The sequence below is a fragment of the Vipera ursinii genome (assembly GCF_947247035.1).
Source record: "Vipera ursinii genome assembly, chromosome: 1".
NCBI classification, from domain to species: domain Eukaryota; kingdom Metazoa; phylum Chordata; class Lepidosauria; order Squamata; family Viperidae; genus Vipera; species Vipera ursinii.
In genome coordinates, this window is record NC_139512.1 from 320,508,002 (window position 1) to 320,533,126 (window position 25,125).

General features: G+C 40.9%; 1 protein-coding gene across 2 annotated transcripts in view; it reads left to right on the top strand.

Moving 5' to 3' along the window:
- Nucleotides 1–25,125, top strand: part of ATL2 (atlastin GTPase 2) — a 46,966-nt gene that overhangs the window by 10,192 nt on the left and 11,649 nt on the right. For both annotated transcript variants that reach the window (XM_083350566.1, XM_083350567.1), the window contains exons 2-8: nt 10,167–10,423; nt 13,319–13,453; nt 14,727–14,831; nt 18,112–18,162; nt 18,844–18,900; nt 20,355–20,447; nt 20,948–21,086. In XM_083350566.1, the coding sequence (XP_083206692.1) occupies nt 10,167–10,423; nt 13,319–13,453; nt 14,727–14,831; nt 18,112–18,162; nt 18,844–18,900; nt 20,355–20,447; nt 20,948–21,086 (837 nt within the window). The remainder of the gene's footprint in view (nt 1–10,166; nt 10,424–13,318; nt 13,454–14,726; nt 14,832–18,111; nt 18,163–18,843; nt 18,901–20,354; nt 20,448–20,947; nt 21,087–25,125) is intronic.

Sequence of the window (25,125 nt, forward strand, 5' to 3'; positions counted from 1 at the left end):
ACAGAAATTTTGGGCTCAATTGTGGTCATAAGTAAATATCTGTACTATTGCTCTATGTATTTTCATTATTTAATTCTGTTCTATTTTGTTAGAATTTTTTTTAAAAAAACTGTTTCCAACATTTGTATTGATTCAGTTCCACTTTTGGAGTACTTGTTCCAATTCTGGGTGCCTCACTGGGAAAGCTGGAGTATCTCTGAAAGGATTACCAAGATCATAAGGGATCTGAAAAACGAGGCTTGTGAGAAACTATTATAGAAATTGGCAACTTCTAGCCTACAAAGGAGAACATTGAGAGAAATATGATAGCAGTTTTTGAATATCTAAAATGCTCCGACATACAAGAAGGGGCAAGCTTCTTCTATATTGAAAGTGAGGGCAGACTAAAGAATGGAAATGAAAAAAAGGGGCTTCCTGGGTGCAGCAGCTTTACGCTATGCTGCTGGCACATTTCTGAGTCACACCATATTATTTCCCCAGTTTCCCTGAGCTTGTGTCACTTTGCAGTAGCCCCCCCAACTTGTCCATGACCTGCACAGGGCTTCCCCCACCCCTCGTTACACTCTCATGCTTCTTACTTGGCATTCCTTCCACTTTCCACTTGCACATCTGGAGTTCACAAGCAGAACTTCCAAGACTGCTGTCACTCAGGGATGTCAACGTGTGACATTGCGCTTTATGACCTCATTGCCTAGTGATGGAAATTCTGGTCTCAGTTGAGGTCATAAGTCAAGGACTAACTATTTCTTGTTCTGTAAGGAACAATAGAGTAAACATATTAATTTCTTTTGTGCTGCTTAGTTGCCTTGGGTGAGATGGGAGGCTACATAAATTTGAATATAAATAGTCTTCGACTTAAGACTGCAATTGGGACTGGAATTTTGGTCATGTTAAGGCATTCACATGATGGACCCAACTTTATAACTATTTTATGGTGGTCAATAAGTGAATCATATGGTCATAAGTCTGAGTCACATAGTTGTTAAGCAAATCATGTGGTAGTTAAGCGAATCCATTCCCCAAATGGGCAGTTTTTGCCAGAAGCTGACAAAAAATTGTTGCAAATTACAGTTTGAAATCAGTGCTACTAGTCCTACCTGTAAGCTGGCTGCCAGATGCCCAATATGCAGTTATGTGACTGTGGGTGGGGCAGTGCAACATTTTAAGATGGCTAGAAGTGCTTTAGGGCTGTAAAAAGTACCCTTTCTGAGGCTGTTGTGTAACACTGAACAATCATTAAGCAACTAGTTGAAATCGAGGGCTACCTATAAAACCAACTAATTTTGTAGAAGCATACTGTACTCTACATGGGGCTACCCGTGAAAAGTTTCCAGTAGCTTCAACTGGTTCAAAATGGGGCCGCACAAGTCAAGGTGTGCACAAGTCAAGCCTACATGGCATAGGGCCAGGTTAACTATGAAACTGGCTTCAGCCCATCACATCAGCCTGTCCCACTCAATCAGGCAGGGAAAGCATGCTACAGACTTGATCACTCAAAGAATTTTGACTGGCAGGGTCTAGGAAGAGGGCCTTTTCTGCCGCTTTCTCTTCATTGTGGAACATCTTGCCTTCAGAGATAAGAAAAGCCCCTAGGGCAGGGGTAGGCAACCTTGGTTCTTTTGTGACTCATTGACTTCAACTCCCAGAATTCCTGAACCAGCCAGTAACTTTGAACATTCAAAGTTACAACAGCACTGAAAAAGCTGACATCAGTCCTTGCTCTTATGGCCATTGAAGCATCCCCATGGTCAAGTGATCAGAATTTAGACTCTTTTGGCAACTGTCATGTTTCTCCAACATGATAGATGGAGAATCCACGAATGGGTTAACTCTGTCTTCCTGCCCGATTAGACTAAGTCAGTCAAACTTGCCACGCCTCTCCTGGGCCAGGATACCTCCCAATCACGACTTAGTCTGTGCCCAGAATAGACGTAATTTTGGCTCCCAGAATCTTGCTGAGTCATCTCTTCTGAGTAATTGAGTAGGTCGTATATATTTTTTCCCCTACGTGGATTCTTCAATTAGATAGTATTCTTTTCAGGATATGGAGTTTGCTTTTCTCCTTCCAGCTGTAGCTCTGATTGAACTTTAGCCTTCTGGACAACTGTTTCACTGTTGCAAGTCCCTGGGGAAGGTTTCATAATTAGATAGCATTTGCTGTAGTTCTTTTCAGGATCGAGTTTGCCTTCCAGAGGTTTCAACTGTTTTCACTGTTGCAAGTCCGTGGGGAAGGTTTTTTCAATTTGGTAGCATTCGCTGTAGTTCTTCTCAGGATTGGAGTTTGCCCTTATCTTTCTCTCAGAAGCCCCAGGCTGTTCTTTCGTGACACCATAGTTGTGGTGGCCATTTTGAATTCCAGTTTACCAGCAGCTGGCCGGGAGGAGGCTCTTCATCAGAAAGTCTCCACTGCCTTTTTAAGCGTGCCGATAGCATCAGAGGCACATGAAGACTCTCAGTACGGCCTGCCTTCTTTCCTGAATTAAGGGGGAAGGACAGGTTGCTTCTTTTTTCACTACGAGCAGTAGCGGCCGCCATTTTGGGCACCACGATCACATTGCTTTTACTCTGAAAAGGCTTGTGCAGCCTTCTTTGCTAGCCTCTGAGAAGGTGGGGTAGATTTCAGCCCCCTGCCCCCCCCAAAAAACCCACAGACTTCAAAAGGGCTTACCTTGCCTTCCAGCTCAAATTGAAAAAACCTTCCCCACAGACCAAGAAGGAATGGACAATGACACAGCTAGGTTGAGGCCTAGAGCTACAGTTGAAGCCTCCTGTACTTGACCATCCACTTTGAAAGGTTTCGGGCAAGGCAAACAATGATTGTGCTACAGTCAGAAGGGATCTGAACTCAGAACCCTCTGCAATGATTGGGAGTGGAGGAGCCTGAAAAAGGACCCCTGTGACTGACCAGAGGCTATCTGGACGACATTCTCATCCAGTCCCTATTAGTCCAGGCAGCTCAATCGGATCTGGCTTTGTCTATCAGGACTCTCCAGGACCATGAGTTCTTGGTGAACTTTCAAGAGCCAGACAGTTCCCTCAACCCGCCTTCTTCATTTGGGTGTGGTCAGACACCGAACTGTGCAAGGTCTATTTATCTCAGGACTGTCAGGACAGCATCAGAGCCCTGGTCCTTCAGATCCAGAGGGAGCGTGTAGTCACCCTGGCCATTCTTTCCCAACTGTTAAGGAAGTTGGTTTCCTGCATGGGAATAGTCCCATGGGCCAGACTACATTCCAGGGACCTGCAATGGTTTTTGCTCCCGCTTCAGAGACCGGGCACCAGCTCCTCCAACCAAAGGGTAAGGGTTCCGTCTCGGACCCTAAATTCCCTCCAGTGGTGGACCTCGCCAGCGGTAGCCAGGGGCTCTTTGTTCCAGGAGCCTGTTCGGTTCACCCTGACTATGGACGCCAGCCTGTTTGGCTGGGGGGTGCATCTAGGGTCTCAGTTGGCTCAGGGTCGGTGGTCCCAGTCCAACCTGAAGCACACCATAAATTGTTTGGAGCTCAGAGCCATACATCTGGCCCTATACCACTTCCACAACAGGGTGGTGAGACAACATGTTCTGGTCCTCACAGACAACGTAGCGGCAAAAGCCCATGTGAACCAGCAAGGGGGTACCCGTTCCAGGTCCCTTATGGCCGAGGCCCAATTGTTGGGCTCTTGGGCAGAGACCAACCTCTCATCACTCAGGGCTGAGCACATGTCGGGGGAGGCAAATCAGCAGGCGGACTTTCTCAGCAGGTTGACAGTGGATCACTCCGAATGGCGCCTGCATCCCAGTCTCCGAGGAGATATCGGAGAGGTTAGTACTGGATCTGTTCGCTTCTCCGGCGAATTCCCAGCTTCTGAGGTTTTCCTCCCAGTTCCCATCTCCGTGGGCAGTGAGGACGGATGCCCTCCACAGCCCTTGGCCCAGGGGGCTTGCTGTATGCCTTTCTGCCTCTCCCTCTGATCCCGGCAGTCATCCACAAGTTACTCCAAGAGCGGGCAGAGGTGATACTTGTTGCACCACACTGGCCAAGACAGCTGTGGTTTGCCGACCTTGTGAGTCTGTCAATCTCTCCCCCGTGGAGGATTCCTCCAGATCGCGTTTCACTCAGCCAGGGAGTTCTGCATCATCCAGAACCCTAGTGGACCTCCTGGCACTTGAACGGTGGCTCCTGACACATGAGTCTTATTCATCAGAGGTAATTACGACGATTCAGGCAGCCTACAACAAACAGGATCTATGACTCCACTTGGAGAGTTTCTGTAGTTGGTGTGCAAAGAACCAGTTAGATCTTTCAGCTATTACTATCCCAAGGATCTTGGGCTATTTATTGGAGGGGCTTAACAAGGGCTTGGTGCCCAATACCATCCGCCAACAAGTAGCAGCTGTCTCCACCGTACTTACTTGGGGCAATTCAGAGGCATTGGCTCAACATCCTATGGTACGCTCGTTTCTCATAGGAGCGACCAACACCAAACCTCCGGTGGTTCACCAGTATCCCTCTTGGGATTTGTCACGGGTCTTGCAGGTCCTTACCTCTCCTCCATTTGAACCCATCAGGACCAGTACTGTGCAGTTCTTGACAATTAAGGTGGCCTTCTTGATAGCCGTCACGTCGGCAAGACGCATTTCTGAATTGGCAGCACTCTGTCAGACAGGACTTATGCGTTTTTCATGCTGACAGGGTAGTCCTTCAATTGGATCCCTCCTTTATTCCTAAGGTCAATACCTTGTTTCATAGAGTGCAGGAAGTCATTTTGCCGGATTTTTGTCCTCATCCATCTCATGCCTTGGAATGGCAATGGCACACTCTGGACGTCCGCAGGGCTTTACGCCACTATATTAAGCGGACAGCATCTTTTCGCAAGTCGGAAGCCCTTTTTGTTTCCTTTCAACCATCTACTATGGGGCGGAAGGTTTCTGCCTCCACTATAGGCAGGTGGATCAGGGCTTGTATTGCAGGGGCGTACCAATCTCATTCCCTGTCAGTTCCCAGGCACATCACTGCTCACTCCGCTCGTAGTGCTGCAACTTCTGTGGCTTGGGCGACACGCATCCATTGAGGACATTTGTAGGGCGGCGACATGGTCCTCGCCTTCCCCTTTCATGAGGCATTATAAACTGGATAGGTATGCCTCCGCAGACACCTCATTTGGCCGGAGAGTGCTGCTGCCACAGGGTGGGATATGGCCCAGACTGATTCCCTCCCATAGGGACAGCAGCTTTGGTATGTCCCATTTGTGGATTCTCCATCATTCTCCATCTATCATGGAGAAGTTGTCTTACTTGAACGCCTTTTCTCAGCATGATGATGGAGAATCCACACCCACCCCTTAGTGTCCTTCACATCCTGTGTCAAGGGTATGGGAGCCAACACATCGGACTGTCGTCATTTGCTTCACCTTCATCGTGACTGGGAGGTGTCCTGGCCCAGGAAAGGCGTGGCAAGTTTGACTTAGTCTAATTGGACAGGAAGACAGAGTTTACCCATTCGTGGATTCTCCATCATCATGCTGAGAAAAGGCATTCAGGTAAGACATCGCCCCATTTACAGCAGCTGCAATGTCCTGAGTTCATGTAATCACCATTTGCAGCCTTCCCAGCTGGCTTCCAACAAGCAAAGTTAATGGGGGAAGCTGGATTACTTAACAATCATGTGATTCAATTAGCAACTGCAGTTATTTGCCTAATTGTGACTGCTGCACCACCCCAGTAATCATGTAATCACATTTTGGGTGATGGCAACTGAGTCTCATTTATGACCGATTGCAGTGTCCTGTGGTCATGCAATCACGTATTGCAACATTTGGTGCCATTTCCAGCAAAAAAAATCCCATTGCATTAGCTGGATTATGATTTATGACCATGTGATTTGCTTATAGACCACTTGATTCACTAATGACTTCAGTGAGTCCCTTAACCAGCATTATAAAAGTTATAAACTCAAGTTTGGTCACATGGTTGCTCAACTTACGACTGCAGTGATTTACAACCAAAATTCTTGACTCAGTTGTGGTCATAAGTCAAGGATTTCCTATAAATATTTTAAGACTTGTAACTTAATGCACATATTTGTATCTCATTCTATAAAAAACACCTAACACCTCAGGCCACAAAATGTACCTGTGTTCCCTGCTGGTTTTGTGTAATTATTCTGTCAGCATTACTTGGAGATAAAGAAAAAAAAGACTTGAGAAATGTTTGGCCTCCTAAAGCAGAAAGTTTGCTTTCTATGACTGCTTGATTTGCTTTTCCTCATAAGGTTTTGCTCCATAATATCATACAGTTGTCCTAAAGATAGTTGGTTAACATTATGATTCTTAGATTTTTAGAATCCATATTTCAAAATTGGAAAAAAGTCACATAGATCATTGAATCCCATCCCCTATTCAGTGCAGAATCCAAATTAAAACATCCCAGGTAGCTATCTATCCTCAGCTTAAAATTTATCCAACAAACAATGGCCTAGCCCTAGCTCTTCTTTGCATAATTGGTTTCATTATTGAGCTGTGCTTACCTTTAGGAATATTTGTGACTGGAATTTTTTTTTACGAGGCCAACCAGATTCCATCTTACATTTGGAATTAGTTGAAGGAGCTGCTACCACCGAAGCCATGTTATGACTTTTCATACTGTTTAACTGATTTTAGTTTAATTAATACGTATTCACTATGCTGAGAATTGTAAACTAACATACTTGAAAGATGCCAGTATTTCATTTAGCTTGCTGCTGTTACAGCAGGGGTGTCAAACTGCCGGCCCATGGGCCGGACACATCATGTAGAAGCTGTGCCCACCCCATTGACAGCAATGGCAAAACTGTCCCGATACATTGCGCAATGTCATGTGATGTTGCGAGTTTGACATGTCTGTGTTAGAGGAAACCCATGCTCTTTCCTCACACTTAGGCAACGTACCCAGCTGCCTTGAAGCCTTTCTTTCTTTGATCTCGGTGCTCTCTACTCAGGGTAGGAGCTAGCTGGTAATTGAGCCAGTTGTCAGGTTAGTAAAATTACTTTTCCTCTCCTACATTCTGATTTAGCTTCTGGAGGAGGTTTTTGGCTGAACCTTGAACTAGAACACTCCTGTTAGAGATGGTGTTGTGAAAGCCTTGATAAAATTCCACTGAGCTATAAAAGCAGAGGTGCTGAGTAGCTTTAGAGATTATCTTTTAATATTTTATTAAGCAATAGTAATAATATATTACATTTATATGCTATCTGACTCCCAATGACTATTTTTATAATAAAAAATACATTATTATAAAAGGTATATCTTTTTATAAAATTATATTTTAAAAATTACTTGCCAAATGTAATGCATCTATCTAATTTAGTAACAAGTCAGTTTAAATGTAAAATAACAAATATGGTCAATTTACATGCAAAAAAATTAAAAGAAAGCATTTCTTATAATTTTGAAAAGGAAATAGAGATAATCCATCCTTCCATCCACATGGCAAGGAATATAAGCTTGTGAGCAGCAACCAGTAAAAACATAGAACCTGGAATAACAGAGTTGGAAGGGAACTCTTGTAGTCCAAGCCCCTGCAGGAGACCCATACCATTCTGGAAAATGGTTGTCCAATCTCTTCTTGTAAACCTCCAGTGATGGAGCACCTTCAGTTTCTGGAGACAAGCTGTTCTACTGGTTAATTGTTTTCACTGTCAGGAAACCTCCTCTTCATTCTAGATTGGGTCTCTCTTTGATAATCTTCTACCTATTACTTCTTGTCCTGCTCTCAAGTGCTTTGGAGAATAGGTCAACCCTCTTCTCTGTGACAGCCCCTCAAGCATTGGAAGACTGCTATCACTATTATTATTATTATTATTATTATTATTATTATTATTATTATTAGTAGTAGTAGTAGTAGTAGTAGTAGTAGTAGTAGTATTAGTATTATTAGTATTAGTATTAGTATTATTATGTCACCATATCCAACTTTTTGGATAAGGTATTACCCTATTTTTTTAAAGGCTCAGAACTATAACTGAGAATATACCTACAGCTGATTATGTTCTTATTCTCAGATGAGTCAGATAATAGCTGGAGATCAGGAATGCTTTTGCACAGTATCATTTGTTCTCCATTTCGATGTCATGCCACCAGTAGTTGTTCTCTTCGTTAGACTAGACATATCTTGTTTCTGCAGCCGTTCATCATACAGTTTAGCTTCCAGACTCCTTATCCTTGTTGCTTTTCTCTGCACTCTTTCTAGAATCTCAACAACTTTTTTGTATTGTAATAACTAGAACTGGATCCAGTACTTCAAGTGTGGGCTTACTTACTAAAGCGGTACTATTATTTCACGTGATCTTGATACTATCTCTCTGTTGATGCAGCCTAGGACTGCATTGGCTTTTTTGGAGCTGCAGCACACTGCTGGTTCCTATTTAAGTGGTTGTCCATTAGGACACTGAGATGCTTCTCACAGTCACTACTGTTGAGCCAGATACCCATTTTATACCTGTGCATTTGGCTTTTCTTGCCTAAGACCTTTTTTCACCACTGAATTGCATTTTGTTGAATGTTAAAATCCTTCTGCATTTGAGCATCTCTTCTAAAATGTTGGCTATTCTCCCAGCTTGGTGTCATCTGCAAATTTGATGACTTCCTCCCCTATTCCCTCATCTAAATCGTTTTTGAAGATGTTAAAGAATACTGGGCTTAAGACAGAACCTTGTGGTACCCCACTGCATGCTTCCCTCCATGTAGATGTAGTTCCATTAAGAACTACACATTTAGTGTTGTTGGTCAGCCAATTACTAATCCAGCTGGTGGTGATGCTGTCTATCATTTTTCTATCTTACCATGAAGCAAACTGTGGTCTTCTTTGTCAAATGCTTATTGAAGTCTAAGTAAACCACTTCCTCAGTATTTCCCTGCTCCACTAATTTAGTCATTTTGTCAAAAAAGGCAATAAGGTTTGCCTGTCATGATCAGCTTTTAACAAATCCATGTTGACTTCTAGTAATAGCTTGTTTCTAGATGCTTGCAAATCTGCTGCTTGATAATCTTTTCTAGGATTTTCCAGGTATTGATGTCAGGTCAATTGGTTTGTATTTTTCTGGATCCATTTTTTCCCTTTTGAAGATTGGAACTACATCAGCTTTTTTCAAGCCTCTGGAATTTCCCTAGTACCCCAACAGCTTTGAAAGATTTTGTTCGGTGGTCCCATGATCACATCTGCCAGCTCTTTCAGAATTCTGGGATGTGATCCATCTAGTCCTGGCAATTTGAACTTGACTAGAGTGGATAGATGTTCTCTCACCACTTTCTTGCCTATTTTGATTTGTATTCCTGTTCTGTCTTCTATGGTACTATTTTTGATAGGTTGGACTCTTTTCCCCTTTTATGTAAACACGGATGCAAATAATGAATGAAACAGTTCCCCTTTCTCCCTGTTACTCATCACCTCCTTTCCATCTTCTACCATTAGTGGACTGATAGTTTCTTTGACATTTTTCTTATTTTTCACATGTTGAAAGAAACTTTTTAAATTACGGTATTTTTGGCATTTCTTCAAATGCCAATTGTTTGGTTTAAAGATGATTTCTAGACTTGAAAAGATTGTAGAGTCTTCCTGTTTCATTTGGCAACATCCTAAATATACAGCTCTGAATTTTGAAATCCATAGAACAGTTAATTTTGAATAATATTGTCATTCAAAGTGTAGGAGGGGGTACCAAATATTTTTTTATGTTTTAGGCTTAATGTAGAATTAAGGTACTATTAGATTGAGTTGCTAAGTAGAAATGAATTTTTCCCAGCGTTCAGAAACAGAGCTCTTGATGATAGGAAGAGGGAATCCAATTGAAATGGTAATTTGCGTGGCCTATGCAGATATTCTAACTACCAAGTATATAAAAATAATATTACAAAGTAGTAATAAGCCTGCATTTATTTATTTGTGTGTGTGTGTGTGTGTGTGTGTGTGTATTTTCGTAGATTTTCAAGGGGACAGGTATGTAGGTCTTGGCGTATTCGGGTCTTTTTCTGTGTAAGATTGATAGTGTCTTTTCGAGGTTTTGAGTGGGACCTTGTTGAAACGTTGCCAAGACACTATCAATCTTACACGGGAAAAGACCCAAATACGTCAAGACCTATATGTATGTGTGTGAGAGAGAGAGGATATCAAATGGAATGATGTATATAATATTATCCAATTATTTCCTAGGAGAGAGCTATGAGGATGCAGAAGAGGATGCCTCTTTGGATGCTGATGAAGTGACTACTGAAAAGCCATGCCCAGTACAGATAGTTCTTGCTCATGAAGATGATCATAACTTTGAACTGGATGAATCAGCATTGGAGAGAATCTTGCTTCAGGAACATATAAGAGACCTCAACATAGTAGTAGTTTCTGTTGCTGGTGCATTCCGTAAAGGCAAATCATTTCTCTTGGATTTCATGCTTAGGTATATGTATAACAAGGTGGGTAACTGAACTACTTTGAGAATAATTAACAAAAGTGTATTCTTCTTAAGATTTGTTTTATTGTGTTCCAAATTGTGTAAGGATTTAATATTTCTAAACATTATTGAGGGAATTTGAGGTATATATAATTAACATAGCTAATTAATGTTTATATTAATTAACTTTATAGTTGGTAACCATATAATAGAACTAAAAAGCAAAACAGTATACATATGCCAGGAATTATTTGTAACTACCGTGTTTTCAGGAAAATAAGACCTACCTGAAAATAAGCCCCACTTAAGAGCCTACGCAGCCATCCAACCTCCCATTCTGTCTGGTTACCACATATGAGGTGAGATGGGGAGGGGAGCTGCCCCATGTGCCCCGCCCCTGCTTAACTTGCCGCAGAGCACCCGTAGCCAGGCTTCCCATGCCCCAACACCTGTTGTGTCTTGCAGCGGAGGCACCAACAGCCCCGTCAAGGAGCCTGGCTGCTACCCCACTTCTTCTGCGACCGCTTGCTGCCGCTCGTGCACGTCATTCCCAGCCTCCATTTCACCAGCAGATGCCTTCAGGAAAAGCCTCGAGCACAGAATGGAACTCCGGGAGGATGTGCGCATCCCTCCCCCCCCTGTCTCCGTTTCACCGGCAGACGTGATTATTTGAACTTATAATGGTTCTGAATTAGAGGTTTTGAGTTGTGCTTGTGTTTATGTCAATTGCAGTGACCCTGTGGTCATATGATTTCTATTCACAAGCTTTTTTGTTGGTTTTCTATAAGCAAAGTCAATAGGAAAGCAGGCAGGATATTTTAAATGCAAAGGTGCAACTATGTGAATCCTTAATGAACTGCTGTGATTTGCTTAACAATGGCAACTGGGAGTGCTGGAATTTGTGTTGTTAAGGTGTAGGGCCACATGACATCGTGTTTTACAGCCACATTGCCGTTATTAAGTGAGGATTATCTGTAACGTAAATTGTTACTCCTGTTAAGACACCTAGTAACTTTCAAATAGACTACACTTCCTTTGACTTACCCTATCTCTTCTGACAAGAGACAGGCTATGTGTCATAAAGACTGTGAAGGATATGTTTTTCAAGTTCCTTGCCAATATTATCAGGAAAGAATTAAACTAAAGCAAAGGGGGAATGATGTCAAAAGTCCAAAACTAAATGTACTGTGAAGGACTGGGGACAATAATGCAGGAGATAGAGGGAGAAGTATGAAGGTGGAAAGATTCACAAATACAGCAAAATCCATTAAAAAATTGCCTGCATTGCTCAATTTTTAGGCTTTATAAAGCATGTGCCCTTTGTGTAATAGTATTAAAAATGGTTGTCATAAATTTTCTTTCATAAACAGGACTAAAAATAGAACTAGAATAGTTTGTGAGCTAAGTGTGATCATTTTTAGGCCTCAGAATTATGACTACTGGATTCACGGCTCAGTTTGGAAGATCATATTGGAGCCGTGACCAGGGGGGCTTTTGCCCAGGTTCGCCTGGTGTGCCAGTTGTGGCCCTATCTGGACCGGGATGCCCTACGTACAGTCACTCATGCGCTCGTGACCTCCCGGTTAGACTACTGCAATGCTCTCTACATGGGGCTGCCCTTGAGGACCACTCGGAGGCTTCAGCTGGTGCAGAATGCAGCCGCGCGAGTAGTAATGGGAGTGTCCCGATACTCTCATGTAACACCTCTTCTCCGCGAGCTGCATTGGCTTCCAGTTGCCCTCCGGGTGAGATTCAAGGTGCTGGTGATGACCTATAAAGCCCTAAATGGCATGGGTCCGGATTACCTTAGGGAGCACCTGCTACCAGCATCAGTCTCCCATCGTCCTGTGCGTGCCCACAGGGAGGGCCTCCTTAGGGTTCCGCCGGTTAGAGATTGCCGGCGGGTGATTCCCAGGGGGAGGGCGTTCTCTGTGAGTGCACCCGCCCTTTGGAACGAACTGCCGATGGAGCTTCGGACTGCCCCCGACCTTCGCTCTTTTCGCCGGGACTTAAAAACCTGGTTGTTCGAATTGTCTGGCCTGGCCTGAGGGATTTTAAATTTTAAAGTATTTAATTAAATTATATTAAATTATATTAAATTAATTTTAAAATTTTAATTTTATTATTATTAGGAATTGTGGGCCTGTACTAATTTAATTCCATTTTATTCTTTTTTGTACTGTTTTAATTGCCCTGTGAACCGCCCTGAGTCCTTCGGGAATAGGGCGGTATATAAATTCAACTAATAAATAAATAAATAAACTAAAATCATGAGCATGCTTAATGAGGGGGACTTTAAATCAGTCCATGAAGCTGCAACCACTACAGTATCACCATAGTCATATAATTGCAATCTGTGCATTCAGGTGCCCAGTTCGTGATTATGGCATAGCGGCTATATTGAACTTAATCCTTACAAATACAGAAGAAGTGATAGAGGGAATTGAAATTGCCGGAATTGAAATTGAAAGTCACCATGTCATACTGGAATTTAATATACTGCAAACACTAACAATAGAAAACAATCCAACCAGTGTCTTAAACTTCAAAAGAGCTGACTTTAATAAACTCAGAGAGAACCTAGGAAAGATCCCAAGGATGAAAATCCTAAAGGGGAAAACAACCCAAGAAGCGTGGGTATCTCTGAAAAATGTGATCATAAAAGCCCAGTCCAGCACAATACCATTGGGAAAGAAAAACAAGAAATCCAAGAAGAAACCAGCATGGCTGCACAAAGATCTCTCCGACAAACTGAAAGACAAAAAGGACAATTACAAAAAATGGAAAGAGGACTACTTGTTAGTAATGATGCAGGTTTTTCATATTAGTCAAAATTAAGCACACAATATTAATGCATGATTGCCTTGGGCCTCCCACACTATTAAATATATACGTATATGCGTGTGTTCTGTTAAAGGAGTCATCTTCTTGGATAGGTGGAAATAGTGAACCTTTGACTGGCTTTACATGGAGAGGAGGGTGTGAGAGAGAAACAACTGGCATTCAGATTTGGAGTGAAGTATTCATAATTCCCAAACCTGATGGGACAAAGGTAATCCATTAAGCATCTGACATAATGCTTATTGACTTACTGAACAGAGCAAGCAAAAAGTGAATGCAAAATATTTTGATCCCTCTTCCTGATATGAGTTGATGTGATGTTTTAGATACCTCTGAAATAGATTGTCAGGATTCTCCAGGCATGGAATTTCATGGACTCAGCATGGCTAGATTGTAGACAGAAATAAGTTTTCCATACATGTACAGTCTACCTCCTGCTGCTTGAACTTGATGGGCGCTTGGCTGTACTTTTCCTAGCTATAACAACAGCAATACTTTTTACATAATGGCCTGAGAATCATTGACTCATCAGTTTCAGCCTTACTGTATACTTGTTTAGTGTTGTAATTAATTGTAATGTTAAGAATGTCTAATATTATATACAGTATAATACATGGAATTGAGCTTTTGAAAATACCCAGTAACATTTATTCTCAGAATGCTTTGTTTTTAACTCACTTTTATTATTTTTGTACATAACCCAAGGCAGAAAACATGCTCCTTCCTCTTCCTATTTTCCTTACAACAACCCTGTGAGGTAGGTTCGGTTAAGAGAGAGTGAGTGACCCAGTTGGCTTTCATGCCTAAAGTGAAACTAGAGCTCACAAGCTTCTGGTTCTGTCCTGCTGCCTTAATCATTAGATAAAGCTGTGTGGTCCATCTTCCCTTCAGAGAAATATATACAGATATACATATGTTAAATTATGCCATACTTCTGTGTACAAGGTTTGACATTATTTCCATCCATCCATAGGAGGAATTTTTCCCCTCTTTTTATATCATGTATATCCTATGAGGTATTTTCAGTTACATTGACCACCCTAGAGGCAATCAAACCACCTTTCATTGGTTTCCCAGTGAGATGTTATTCTGTGGTGCTCAGAGTCTCAACCAGGAACTGATAATACCTAATAAGGATTAAAGCAATCCAGTACTGCCTCTTGGTGGTCTGTATAGCTAGTAATATTTATTAGCATAAACATGCTTCTTATACCCAATGACACCATATAGCATTATGCACATTTTCACTAGTGAGGTTTTTTGCTTCATATTAAAAAAAATGAATATTGAGCTATTTGGTCACTTTTTAAACTTTTGACTGTTAATTAAAGTGGTTGTGAAGGTAAGTGTACATTTCCTGGTGGCTGAATGGAGGGAATGAAAATATAGTGAAACACTGCTGGTATCACACCTGCGTTGAACTCAATCTTTCAAATTTAAAGTGAAAAAAATAATTCTTTTTTTCTTAAAAAAATCCTCTGTAGGTTGCTGTATTACTAATGGATACCCAAGGTGCTTTTGATAGTCAATCAACTATCAAAGACTGTGCAACAGTATTTGCTTTAAGCACCATGACAAGTTCAGTCCAGGTAAGTCTGTAGTCATATCAGATGATGGTAGACTTTAAATATTTTCCTTATTTCAAAATACATATGTCACCTGAAAACATAACAGTAAAACCATTTATTGCTTTCTTGTTTTATGTTTTTTTCCACAGAGTTATTTTGATTATGACAGCATAGAAATATGTTTAATATATAAATCATGTATTATAGAAAGAACCATTATGCTTAATCTTTCGGTTGCATTACAGCTTTCAGACACTTAGAACATTAAGCTTCAAATATAATAATCTGAAGTATGATACAGATTTTAAAAGTTCTTTGTTTAGCTTTAAAAAGCCAATGCAGTGTAGAAGTGGATGATCTTGATTACAGTGTGGAAAACCAAGATACAAATATCCATTCGATCCATATTTTTAATTTCAGTCTAACATAATTATATATTTAAAAGGATAAAATAGGGTCTGAAGTTCAAATAGTTAATGAATGAATGGTTATTAAATGATAATGACCTGTACAGGTTTTTCTGGAATGGAATCTGTTAGCAAATGCATGGACATTGTATATATGTATAAACCTAATTTAACTATTTTGGAATTTAAAAAGTCTCTCTGCAGAGGTGCAGAGGCAGATGGTCCTCACTTAAATGACCACTCATTCAACAACCATATGGACTTACAACAACAATGAATGAGTGGTACTTAAGGCTGGTCCCTTAAGTTGCATCTGTTGTCGTGTCCTATGGTCACATTTGCAATCTTCCTGTCAGCTTCCCACAAGAAATTCAGCGGGCAAGCTGGCAGGAAGTCGGAAGTTGCAATCACATGAGGTCCTCACTTAATGACCTTTGGTAATTCACTTAAATGATGATAGCCGGAGACTGGCAGAATTCCCATCATTAAGTGGCACATTCACATGACATTGCACTTTAGGGCCACATCACTTTAGTGACATAAATGCTGGTCTCAAATATCATTATTAACAAGGACTATACTCCAGCTTGTAATCAATTTCTCCCTAACAATATATTGAGTATTTTAATTTATCAATAAATTATCAATACATCAATATATATTGATTATTTATTATTAATAATATATTGATTAATTTCTCCTTAGTAATATATTGATTATTTGAACGAAGCCTGCCTCCTAGTGATTGTATGTACAGATGCCCTTCATCTTCAATATCCCTAGTGACAATTCACAACTATTTCAAGGACTTCGGAAGCACAGTCATTTTTTCTACTACAGTGAGTTAATACTCACTTGTAGGCTCTTCATAATAACTCCACTGTGTGTAGAATATTTTTGTGCTTTCTCCAGATTTCAAGACCTTGGGCTGTATGTGAAAGTTATTAGTTCATCTCCAATCTGAAATGTTCACTATTGTCAATAAAATCCATATATATTTATTGCTGCTGATAGGGTATTAAAATATTCAAGAAGAAAAGTGATGTTCTTTACCAGGTTCTCCGGTAATAAAATGAGATACAGTTAGCAAACTAATTTAAATTAAAACCCCGGCTTGCTACTTCTGGGTATTTAAACATTTTTAAATTGGGCATCTTTAGTAGTGACATCCAGTGTTAATTACAAGTTCTAGCCCAGGGGTCGGCAACCTAAAAAAGGAAAAGAGCCACTGGGAACCGGTTCCATCACAAATTAAAAAAAGTGGGAGCCGCGTGCGTGTGTCCATGCACGCGTATGCGCAAAAAATGTTTTGCGCATGCGCAAAACGGTTTTTTGCGCATGCGTGGACGCACACAGTTGCCATTTTTTTTAAAGTGAGATGGAACCAGTTCCCGGTTGCCCGACGGCGACGGCCCGTCTGCAAAGCTGCCGCTTTCGGCAGCTTTGCAGACGGGCCGCAGCAGCTTCCTCAAAGAGCAGCGCCGCTGCCTGTTCGCGCGGAGGTACGCGCGTACCTCTCCAAAGGTTTGGGGAGGTGCGCGCGCACCTCCGGTCGTTCGGAGAGGTGCGCGCGCACCTCTCGGAATGGGCACGGGCGCCGCTCTTTGAGGAAGCTGCCGCGGCCCGTCTGCAAAGCTGCCGAAAGCGGTAGCTTTGGAGACGGGCCGCGGCAGCTTCCTCAAAGAGCGGCACCTCTGCCCGTTCGCGCGGAGGTGCACGCGCACCTCCGGTCATTCGGAGAGGTGCGCGCGCACCTCTCGGAATGGGCAGGGGCGCCGCTCTTCGAGAAAGCTGCCGCGGCCCGTCTGCAACTTCCTCAAAGAGCGGCGCCGCTGCTCCTTCGCGCGGAGGTACATGCGCACCTCTCCAAAGGTTTGGGGAGGTGCGCGCGCACCTCTGCCCATTCGGGGAGGTGCGCGCGCACCTCTCCAAACGGGTGGTGCCACTCTCCATTTGGAGAGGTGCGCGCGCACCACTGCCCGTTCGAAGAGGTGCACGCAAACCGGGTGGCTGGGAGCCGCAGGTGACGGCTCAAAGAGCCGCATGCGGCTCCGGAGCCGCGGGTTGCTGACCCGTGTTCTAGCCTAAATGTCTTCCTCTGTTTTATTTTGCTGGGATTTTCTGATTGCTATAGTTGACCAGAAAATTCTGTCATCATAAGCATTCAGCTTTAATTATGTCTATGGTAGTTCTCATTTAACACCCCTAATTGGGACTAGCAATTCCACTGCTAAGTTAAGTAGTGGCTAACATGGGAAATTCTGTGACTGTTTTCCCATTGGAAAAAGACAAAACTAGGCAGTTTCACTCCTTCAGTTTTTGTTTGTCTCCTAACCACTCTCCTGTTTGCTGTCTATTACACATTAAAAGCAATGGGATTGTGACAGTAGACTGGGACTTGGAGTTACGAGCATGCTATGCAAGCAAGTTACAGCAATCTTGTGAAATCTCTTCTCCAATCTATACATTCTACTCTGGGGGTGGGGGGAAGGGAGGGAAAGTAAAACAAGAGATTTCTGTAAGCAATCTCTGCTTTTCCAGACCCTTCACCTCCTCTCACAGAGAGATTGAAGAGGAAACACTTTTTTTTAGAAAAGTGTTATTAACTTTCAGTTCAAATTAGAGATAGAGGGAACTCTCCACCTAAGATGCTGCTTAGTTTGATTGGCAAACTGTTAAAAATCTAAAAGCAAATCACCTAATAAGTTTAATTAGGGTTTGGATCGTATGGCTGTTGCCACTGGGGGATGGAGTGGCTATTTATGGGCTCTTACATTGTGAATTTTTAATATCGTAGCTGCCTAGATTCAATATATGTGAGTTGGGCAGCCATATAAATTTGTTTAATAAATAAATAAATAAATAAATAAAGTGAAAACTATTATATTTTATAGGTGTACAATCTATCACAGAATATCCAAGAAGATGATCTTCAGCATTTGCAAGTAAATATATTCTGATACAATACTAACTTCCATTACTAATATTTTAATAAGCTCTTTGCACATGAAAGATGTCAAGGGTCAAAAACATATTTTGAGAACATTTGTGCCTTCAGGGGCTCAATTTTGAAAGGTTCCCTATTGAGGGGACTCTTTAGGGAATGCAGGAAGTTGATAGAAGTAAGATGATGGGGCTAAATCCTCTTTAAAAACTTCATGTACATGATTTTTAATTACTGTTATTTGAAATGCACTTACAAACTTTATTCCTCTATGGTTATACATTAAGTATATATATTAAGATTTGTAGTCTGTATTTGCTAAATTATTTTCCTAATTTTATCCTATAAAATTAGGAATACTGTTTTATACATATAGAATTTATAATTACTATGCCACTGAAACTTTTAACTATATTCACTGGGGTCATTAGCACTCTTTCAACACATTGATTATTATCAATATTATTCTGCTGTTGAGATTCTTGAATTCAGAATGTAGGAAAGTATTTGGTTATTAATTGGTTAGGTTAATAATAACCAAATTGGTTTGTTTAGATTTCTAAAATTGTTTTGTGCAGCTATCTAACTTGATAAGTACACCGCTTATACATGAGTAAATGTTTATTACTGTGTTATATATATTTTTGGCCTTTATGTATACATTCTTAATTTTGTTTAATAGCTTTTTACAGAGTATGGAAGGCTAGCAATGGAAGAAATTTACCAAAAGCCATTTCAGGTAATAGTATGATTATGATTGCTGTTTCCATGTTTGTTTATCTCAGGGAAGTTTCATATACTACAACAGAAGTTGTAAAATGTAATTGCATCATCTACCTTGCATGTGGCATATATACATAATTTTTAACCACTACCAATTTTTAAGAGTCCATTTTTTCATATTCATGTAACAATAGGTTTTCAAGTGTTGTAAATGTTAATTCATTTCAACTGCAGTAGAAGTGCTAGAATAGAATTGTATGCTTTATGAGATGGCAGGTTGTTCTAACAGGAAGTCCATGTATGCTTAAGCAAACTGGTGGCGATGGGAGGTTTAGTGTACATAATTTGCTGTTCTGACCAAGAGAGGGAGGGATGGAGGGACAGAGAGAGAGAAAGAGATCTTTGCCAGTTTACTGCTTTGTAGAAGTCATCTTTCCACTTCAGCAAATTGGCTAATGGTTTACACTTCTATTTTGTCTGAGGAGAAGGAGGTGGTTGTATTTTAATTCTTATACTTAAACTGCAGGCTAATAATTTTTATGCAGGATTTTTTCATGATTTAGCTTGCTACAAAACCCTTTTTGTGACTGTTGTAAAATAATATGTAAGTGTATTAGGAATGTGCATGAAATGGCTGGTTTCAGGTAGCCTATATCTGAACTGAAACATTACATTTTAAGTCTTAACATTTATGAAAGAGATTGTTTTGGTTCAGGGTTGGATGATCCATAGAAAAAGCCAAGGACATTAATAGTTGAGGAAAGATAGAAAATTGGACAAGGAGGGAGTGTAGTGGGATATATTAGGCTAGGACACTGGTGTCAAACTTGATTGCGTCATGTGACATATAGTGATGTATAGTGACTTTTTTGCCTTTGTGGAGCTGGGGTGGGTGTGGCCTGCACATGATGCATCCGGTCTGCGGGCTGTCAGTTTGACACCCCTGGGCTAGGACATCAGCAATGGTGATAGAGGGAGGGAGGAGGAAAAGTGCTGGGAAGATCAGGTGATCTGGTAGGGTATGATGGCCCGTCGGCCTCAGCAGAAGGGTGAGAGGGAAGGAAAAAGGTTGGAAAGATGAGAGCTAGGAAGCTGGTGGGATACGCTTTACTTATCTCATCTGGATTCAGTTTGTTTGAAACCCAGAATAATCAAAATATTCTAGAATTTGGTTCTGGCAAGTTATGTCAGATCAGAAATAGTTCAGCATAACTTTTAGAATGTGATGGTTTTCTTCCAGGGTAATGATTTTACTCACATTCTACAGGATAGATATTTTCAGAAGAAGCTGAGGTAGGTTGAGTTTAGAGTATTCTTTGCTGATTCTGGTTTTATATTAATAATATGTAGAGATTAAAAACATGCTTGTTGAATTATGGATAGTAAAGATTTTATAATGATGTATTCAGTGGTGTGGTGGTATGTTTGCCAATAAATAAGGTTAACTCATATTTTTGCATTTCTACATAGACTCTTATGTTCTTAATTAGAGACTGGAGCTATCCATACGAACACGCATATGGTTTAAAAGGAGGAAAACAATTTCTAGAAAAGCGATTGCAGGTAATTCATTATCATTAATAGTTGATTTTTGTTTAAGGCAGACATGTCAAACATAAGGCCCGGGGGCTGGATTCGGCCCGCGAAGTGGTTTCATGTGGCCCGCGAAGCCATCCTGGAAACAGTGAGAGAATGGCCCCCACTGCCTTGGCCCTGGCCCAGAGGCCCTCCTTCTGCCAGAGACCCTCAGATCTGTCCCACTCCTGCCGAGGCCCCCATAGGCACCCTTGATGCAAACGATGTAGAGCTGGCCACGCCCACCCAGTAGGCCATACCCACTCTAGTCACGCCCACCCTGTAGGCTACGCCCACCCTGGCCATACCCACCCGGCCCCCTGAGGGCAACTGCAGTGCTGATGCGGCCCTCAATGAAATTGAGTTTGACACCCCTGGTTTAAGGGGAGCTAAGCTAATTGGAACATGCAAATACTTATTTTTGTGTTAGATTAGTTCTGATTTGTTGCAGAAGAATTTCATGTTCTAAAAATGTATGTTGCTTCTAGGTAAAATTGCACCAGCACGAAGAGCTTCAGAATGTAAGGAAGCACATTCACTCATGTTTCAGTAACCTAGGCTGTTTTCTGTTGCCACACCCTGGTCTTAAAGTTGCAACTAACCCAGATTTTGATGGGAGGCTAAATGGTAGGAGATTTTCTGTTTTATATAGCTAACTAAGAGGTGTTACTGACTTAAATGTTTTTAAATGATTGCACTAAAAGCAATCTATATAGTATAGATCAGATATGTCAAACTTGAAACGTCACGGGATGTCGCACAATGTATCAGAGCTTTTTCCCCATTGCCGGTAATGGGGTGGGCACAGTTTCCTGGTGACGCGTCCAGCCCACGGGCCAGTAGTTTGACACCCATGGTATAGATGAATATTGATGGGATAATTTAGATGGTTGTTGAAGGAGTATCAGCAGCATATTTGTTCTGTATAAATTCTTTGATTAAGAACTGTAGACAGTTTTCAGAAGAAATGCTATACATATGGAGGAGTGATATATCTCTTGTCAAACTTCTAAAGCAGCCATATCTTTTGCAAGACTTACAATAGCCACTTTGGAAGTTGCTCCTAGGTTGCCTCTGCAAGCTGCTTTGCTTTATTGGGAAGGAAGTGAAACAAAGTGGATATGTATTTAGAAGCAGGAGCAATAGATGTGCCAATACTGCAATAATGAAAACATAAATCCTTTGTTTGGCTTGTACATATTGCAAAGTTCTTTCAATTGGCTTTGAACAGCGCTATTAAGAATACAGTTATATAATAAAAATGCATATGATACAAATTAATACGACAAGTTTGATACTGATTGATTAATGTTTCTGATTGAATACTGAAATTGATGTTGCTTGCCAACTTATAGAGCAGGCATCCTATCAAAGTTCAATGTTTTTTTTTTAAAATTATAACTTAGCTGATATTGGATAAGTAATCACGATTTCCTGCTGTGAAAATGAAAATTCCAAATTGTCTCTTCTCCCCTTCAACCTGTTTGAACAATTCACTACACTGTTTCCTGCAAAATAAGTTGGAATCTGAAGCCTGTTTAAACAACAAGAAGCAACGGTTTCCCATATCTTTGTTATGGCACCAAAAGATAGTTGTGAGAGGCCAAAGAATATGAAAGCCAGTTTTCCGTTTTATCTGAATTAGGCTTTGGATTTGAGACCATGACTAATCTGGAAGTTTATAAACACTGTCTGCAGTCACAAAATGGCCTCTTAATAAAAGAAAACTAAATAAAAGAAAAGCCGCTGGGAGAGATCATCCATGGCTTCGGGGTAAGGTATCATCAATATGCTGATGATACCCAGCTTTTCATCTCCACCCCGAACCAACCCAGTGATGCCCTCAATGTGATGTCCCGTTGCCTGGAAGCGGTACAAATTTGGATGGGAAAGAACAGGCTCCGGCTCAACCCGGCCAAGACTGAGTGGCTTTACGTACCGGCATCTCGTTTAGTCCAAGAGGTTCCATCTTTGGTTATAGGAGGAGAGATGTTACCTCCCGTTGATAGAGCATGCAATCTGGGCGTCCTCCTGGATTCACGACTCAGTTTTGAAGATCATATTGGAGTCGTGGCTAGGGGGGCATTTGCCCAGATTCGCCTGGTACACCAGTTACACCCCTTCCTGGACCGAGATGCCCTATGCACAGTCACCCACGCACTCGTTACCTCCCGTATAGATTACTGCAATGCTCTCTACATGGGGCTGCCCTTAAAGACCACCCGGAGGCTTCAGCTGGTGCAGAATGCGGCTGCACGGGTAGTGATGGGAGCACCCCGATACTCCCATATTACACCCCTCCTGTGTGAGCTGCATTGGTTACTGGTTGCCCTCCGGGTGAGATTTAAGGTGCTGGTACTTACCTTTAAAGCCCTACATGGCTTAGGACCGGGATACTTACAGGATCATTAAAAGGAGCCTTGGTGGAGCAGTGGGCTAATGCCTCCTTAAGTAACACCAGCTGCCTGCAATTAGTGCAGGTTCGTATCCCACCAGGCTCAAGGTTGACTCAGCCTTCCATCCTTCCGAGGTAGGTAAAATGAGGACCCAGATTGTTGGGGGCAATCAAGCTGACTTTGTAATAATGCCGCTTGGGGTGTGTGTGAAAGCCCTAATAAGCAGGCAAATACATAGAATGAAGGCTACTGCTAAGCTTGTAAGCCGCCCTGAGTCTTCGGAGAAGGGCGGGATATAAATGGAATTAAAATAAAAAATAAAAATAAATCATCTGCTGCCAGGAATGAATTCCCATTGCCCAGTACGCTCAGACAGAGAAGGCCTCCTCAGGGTACCGTCGGCTAAACAATGTCGGCTGGCGACCCCCAGGGGGAGGGCCTTCTCTGTGGGAGCGCCAGCCCTGTGGAACCAGCTCCCCCATGAGCTTCGAATGGCCCAAGATCTCCGGTCCTTTCGCCGTGGCCTCAAAACACTCCTTTTCCACCTGGCTGACCTGGACTGACAGGGATTTTAATTATGTTTTTAATTTTTAACTCTTTAATTTATTTTAATTTTAATTTATTGTACAGAGGCCCTTAATTTTAATTTTTATCTTAACTTCTGTATTTATTATATGTTACTGTTGTTAGCCGCCCTGAGTCCTTCGGGAGATAGGGCGGCATATAAGTCCCAATAATAAATAAATAAATAAAACTTCAGTAAATTGATGACCATCCTTAATGCATAATTTGTAGGTTTGCATTTTTGTAATAATTTTATGAATTAATACAATTTCAACTTACATACATTTTAAACAAAATTTATACAAACACACACATTGTTCTCTTTTGTGTTAAGTCATGTGATACAAAGTACAAAAATGGAGTAAGAAATACTAAGCCAGATAAATTAGAATTGTGAGATAAAATATCTAAATCTAGATTATAATACTATTCATGATATCTTTCCATCCTCCCTTAGCTTTCGCCATAATTTTATTCCCCTTTATATCTTTCTTTTGTTCTTTAAACTTTACATTTCTTTTTTGAATATCTCATCTTATGATCTCATCAAAATCTCATGATTCTAATCCTTCTCTCAGTTTTCCTCTTCCTATTGATGCATTCAATGTTCTTTCATAGAATTTGATCCTGATTTAGTTTCTATAATACAACGATCTATATTTAATATTTTCATCCTGGATGTTCAGTTAGTTTTCAGTCCTAATTCATTCATTTGCCGTTCATCCTTGAACCTTTCTCTTTTCGTTTTATCACATGCATTTCTGAAGGGTATTATTCCTACTTTATTTACCTTCTAAGTTTTTCCTGACATGCCCAACATTCACTTCCATAAAACAAGGTAGACAGAAGTATATTCTTATAAATAATGGTTAAATTCACTATTTTTTTTTATAATTTTTGGTTTTTTTGGCTAACATTGTCTTTTTTGCCAATATTTACATATCTTACATATTATTTTCTATATATTTTCTCATTATTGATAAGCATCCTGTAAAGATATGCAGATATATCTACTTACTGAACTTGATGCATAACTTGCATTCACATGATTTGTACTTTCTTTTTCTTCAGGCATTCTACTTTTTGTCTTACTTTCTGAATATAAAAGATACTACATACCGTAAATATTTATGGGTAAGCCAAAAAGTTTAGGTATTAAAATATATCCCAAAAATTGGATTCGGCTTATCGATGAATGAGCTTAGCTGCGAGTATGTATAGTACCACTTTTTAAAGTACCCAGGTATTCCATATATACTTTTGTATAAGCCATCCATGGATAAGCCAGCCCTATAATTTTTAACCAAAACAGTATGAAAAACGTTTCATCCTTGGGTAAGCCAATTGTGAAAAATGAAACATGAACTTTGTGCTCTCTTGAGCTTGGTTATTTTCTGATAGACATTTCATTATTCAAACTAGGTAATATCAGTGCTAGTAAGCAGCTTACTCTGCAAGAAAACAGCCAAGCTCAAAGAGCACCAAGAACCCCTCATTTCAATCTTGAGCCACAAATATTCTCCTTTACTGAAACATGAACATTATGAGGCTCACCTTATCTGTGGGTGGCACATTTTTCTTGATATTTTGGTTAAAAATGCAAGAATTGGCTTATCTTGAGTTTATAGAGTATATATAGTGTCTTCTGATGATATATTTTTTTAAATGAAGAATACATTGTATATTAATTCTTTATGAAGACTTAA